General features: G+C 35.6%; 1 protein-coding gene across 9 annotated transcripts in view; it reads left to right on the forward strand.

The window, feature by feature from the left end:
• Positions 1–1,023: 1,023 nt before the first annotated feature.
• POSTN (periostin, osteoblast specific factor) overlaps positions 1,024–4,866 on the forward strand; it is a 35,697-nt gene continuing 31,854 nt past the window's right edge. For all 9 annotated transcript variants that reach the window (XM_011992979.1, XM_011992981.1, XM_011992982.1 and 6 more), the window contains exons 1-2: positions 1,024–1,260; positions 2,584–2,682. In XM_011992979.1, the coding sequence (XP_011848369.1) occupies positions 1,142–1,260; positions 2,584–2,682 (218 nt within the window). In that variant the 5' untranslated portion in view covers positions 1,024–1,141. The remainder of the gene's footprint in view (positions 1,261–2,583; positions 2,683–4,866) is intronic.

Consider the following 4,866-nt stretch of genomic DNA (forward strand, 5'->3'; position numbering starts at 1 on the left):
AATGGATTGGGATTACACTTTAGGATGGTGTGCAGCTTGTTTATTCACAGAAACTGATTGTGGTTACCATTTCAGCTCATTGTTTCCCTCTGACATTCAGATTTCCTTTATCCAAAGTTTTCTGAACATTTGACTTATGTGTGGCGTAGTCAGAATGCACATGCCTTTGGCTAGGGATTGCATAGTGTAACATTGAAAGGCTTTAGTTACTCCTGATAAAATCAGAAGAATCATTTTGGCAATGCCCCTGTTTCGTAATACGCATTTAATTATTCTAGTAATCTTTAGATTAGTAACACTTGCTTCCAGTAGTGGCTGCTTTTCACCAGTGGGTATCAGTAGATGTGCTTGCGTAGACATGTTCAACATCGTGTGAAGTATGTCATGAAAAACAACAAAGCACAAATGTTTTCCCTTTCTGCTTCATTTCATAAGTTGGAGAAATTTGTCAGATTAGACTTACGTTAACTCTGTATGTTCCTTGATATTTGACAAAGAAAGGAAATGAGAGGTAGCTCTCCTTTTGGTAGGATAGCAAGGAAAATGTGGACTCTCCTACATGATTCTTCAGCAAGTTAGAATTCTTATTTCATATCTTACACAAGTTTTAAATCTATCCAGTGTTTGCTTTTAATCAACACGCTTTACCCCCTTGTGATTTGTCAGACTTGCATCCACCTTTGTTTTCTGGTAAAAATAATAATAATCTTTCAGTTCTGATGTGAACTGCAGTAAGACCTAACAATAATCTTGAGCACACAGACATTATACATTCTACTCTGAAAAGGACTGCAGAATATCTCTTACAACTCAACAAAAGAATTTTTCTTAAAAACTCTCTAAGATACAAAAGAATAAAACTGAGACATAAACATGCAGTGAGTCAATTGTTCATATGATTAAAAATAAGTACCTTCTTTATAATGAAAAGGAAAAGTAGCTCAATGTGTTCCTTAAATATAACTAACCAAAACAAATCTTAGCTGGCAATTTGAAGTTGCTGATGTTTCTTGGAAAGAGTTCAGATTCTCAGGTTGATGCAGTGTTCCCTCCCACAACTCTGACATGTATATAAATTCTGAGCTCTGCAAAGCCCACTGCCAGTTCTCTTCGGGGACTAACTGCAACGGAGAGACTCAAGATGATTCCCTTCTTACCCATGTTTTCTCTTCTATTGCTGCTTGTTGTTAACCCTGCAAATGCCAACAGTCATTATGACAAGATCTTGACTCATAGTCGTATCAGGGGTCGGGAACAAGGGTAAGTGATTGCTTTGGTTTTATAAACCGTTTTTCTTTTTCCTTAGCTTGTTATATGTTCAAGTATGCATAAAGTTCCTCATATATGCCTCAGGGTTTTTTTTTTTCCTAATTATTATAAAGTAATAGGAAAAAAAGGAAAATGTGAGTATTCTGTGATTTCTCTATGCACTTTAAGCTTTAAGACATAATTACTCTCTAAATAACTTGAATTGCTTTTTTATGAAATATTATATAATTCTAATCTAATTAACGCAATTTAGCTGGGCATTCTTTTGTGATTCCATTTACTTATGTTTTTATTTTCTTCCAAAAATCTGAAACTGAGTTTTCAAAATTAACAAATCTGTTGTTAGGAACTATCATATATATGTGAACAGCTTTGAAATATCTCACATGATGTTAGAGAAAATTTTATTTAAATTACATATGAAGGTTAAATGCTGGGTAATGTAACTAGTTCTCTGAATTCTTTGAAGCATTTAAGTTACTTTTAAACTCTGAATTCTGTAAAATTTGCAAGAGTAATTTATATTTTATAGAACTAATGAAATTACAACTGAGCACTTTAAAAATTACACATAATTTTGTTAATTCATCCAACCATTTATAATTTTTTAAGTGGATCTTGGCACTTCTTCCTATGCCCCACAGGGATTTTCATAATGTTCACAAGCTTCTTTGACTTACAGTGAAATAAGACCTCTATCCCTTTAAGAGGGGAAACAGAACCTTAAAGTTGTAACAGATTAGAACATCCTGTCACTTCCATTCAAAAAGATAATTCTCCTCTGTGCAACCATACTGTTTCAAAGTTAATTTTAGCACTCATTTACTTCTGTGATTACTTAACCTAGAAAATTACAGAGTATAGTGTCTGTGTACATAATAAATCTTGTCTCTTTTGCTCTCTGACCTCTCATTGTTCCAGAGAGCCCTGAAGCTATGGCCACCTTCCAAGTGAGCACACGTTTGGTTTAAAAAGGGTCAGTAGATTATCTACTATTAAGAGTAATAAGGCACATAGAAATAAAATTATGTTAATACTGTTTGAATATTTCTATTTGGTTAACTTTTTGAAACGCTTGTATTTTACTCTCAGAAATGTATAATTTTTTCCTCTCTCCTCGCCATCTCCCTTAGACTTTAGGTTTTTCAACAATTCAGTAGGATTGTGTTAACAGTTAGATTTGTGCAAGGCTAGAATCATATCTTTGAATATCAAATCCACACTTTAACATTTTCTTCTATCATCTGATCTTTAGATATGAAAAACTAGTCATTATTAGGACATTAACTTTTTTCCTTTTCCTCTATCCTCCAGCCCGAATGTCTGTGCCCTTCAACAGATTTTGGGCACCAAAAAGAAATACTTCAGCACTTGTAAGAACTGGTATAAAAAGTCCATCTGTGGACAGAAAGCGTAAGTCTCTTTTTTTTTTCATAACATGTCATTTCCAAAAATAACATCATGATGTATATGCCTTCCCCCTGGGTGTACACACCATTCTTCTTGAAAATACTGACCAAAATTTTGGGAGGTATTTAAAGAAAAGAAAGGAATATATACGTGAATAAAGAAGTTCTCCCTGCATCTCCAATATTACTATTAGGAACTCAGATTTCTTCCTGAATCCATGTGACGTGGCGGCCAGAAGGAAGCAGATCACATGGCTAAGGATTGGGTATAGAATCTGTGTGAATATATGATGTGGTTTCTACTCCTGGTTTGGCCCTCTTTTATCTTAGGCAAGTCACTTAACCTCTGTGACTTAGTTTCCTTATTTTATAAAAAAGTGGGCCAGAAGAACAAACTGATTTAAAATATCAGAGTTTCTGAGGCAAAAAGTTAATGTTTTCCTCCAGTCATTTGGAAACTGTCTAAAGTATTCCAGTTTACCTCAGAGTTTTCATCAAAGCTTAAAGTTAAAAGATACTTGACTTTATCCCTTTATTTAATCCAGTGATTCTCACTTCAAGATGCTCCATCCCCAGAGGTCCACAAGGTGGTAATGGAAGCTCATCATTATAGTTAATATCTCAATAGCCCAAAGAGTGATTATGTTTTAACATATGTTTCACTGATTACCTGAAAATTGGAAAGCACTATTTATTACTTACTAGACATGCCTTCTGGTTTGTTTTACCAATAAATATTGGTAGAAAAAAGTAATAAACATTCTGGGCATATTAAGGTCAAGAACCACTCCTGTGATCCAAAATCTTTATTTTACAATGAGAGAGCCCAGTCATAAATAGGGCAAGTAATACAATCAGAAAGGTTTAGGTGCCACCCCAGTCAAGAAAACAGTGCAAGTGACTTCTTCCTGCTTCCCATTAATTTGAAGTTCACCCTTAGTGATGGATGCCTTGAGAATCAAAAGACCCCAGGAAGAACCTGCTTTATACATCAGCATTAAAATTCAGTTACCCTAAGTTCGGGTGGAAGAATTGATGGGAAACTTATTTCTAAGTTAATAATATTGGTATAAATACTAGACATGGGCCAGGAGTGGTGGCTCACACCTGTAATCCCAGCACTTTGGGGGGCCGAGGCAGGGGGATCACTTGAGACCAGGAGTTCGAGACCAGCCTGGCTAACATGGTGAACCCTGTCTCTACTAAAAAAACACAAAAATTAGCCGGATGTCCTGGCAGGCACCTATTTGGGAGGCTGAGGCAGGAGAATCGCTTGAACCTAGGAGGTGGAGGTTGCAGTGAACCAAGATGGCACCACCGCAGTCCCAAGTGGCAACAGAGTGAGACTCTGTCTCAAAAAAAAAATAAAAATAAAAATATGGAATCACTTAACCTCTTGTAGACTTACCTGTAAAACACGGATTTAATAGCTATATTAAAGAATTTCTGAGAAGATAAAATGAATTGATAAATGTGAAATTACTTACTCATATGGGTACTTACCCATAATGCATAATATCAATTGTCCTTAAAACTAAACTCTTTTAACAAATGCATAGATGTAGACAGGAAAGGAAGTTGTGACCAGATGCCTATTTGAAATGCACAAGATTGTCTTTATTTCTAAGTAAGAACATGTATACAAGGCATTTAACCTTAGCTGGGTTGCATCTCCACATGGTAACCAAGTCTAGGGCACCAGAGGACCTTGCTGACCATCCCCTGCTCATTGGCTTAATAGAGTTTCAACTCGATGTTATCTTTTGACCTGAACATTATTCCTATTATTGTGCAGACTTCTGCTAGACTTGTGACTCATTCACACAATTATAATGCAATCAGTTGTTACAATGGTCTCTGGCATGCTGCAAGCTAGCCCCCAGTAGGGATTCTAAGGCTTTGAGTTTTCCTCTTTGTTCTTTATATTCATGGATACCATGAAGCATATTTGAAATGCACACTAACTAGATAAGAAAGGACCTTCACCCTGAAATGTTAGGGAGAACGCTTCTTACATCCTTCCTAGAAGATAGAGAAGAATGCCATCAATTTACTTTAACCATCTAAATATACGAGAGATGTCAAGGCTTGTACAGAGGCTATGCCAAAATTCTTTCTTGCTTTCCATTAAAAAAAAAAAAAAAAAAAAAAAACACTACTTTGAAGCCTGGCTTTTCTTTTCTTTTTT

The sequence above is a fragment of the Mandrillus leucophaeus genome, unplaced genomic scaffold (assembly GCF_000951045.1).
Source record: "Mandrillus leucophaeus isolate KB7577 unplaced genomic scaffold, Mleu.le_1.0 Scaffold421, whole genome shotgun sequence".
NCBI lineage: Eukaryota > Metazoa > Chordata > Mammalia > Primates > Cercopithecidae > Mandrillus > Mandrillus leucophaeus.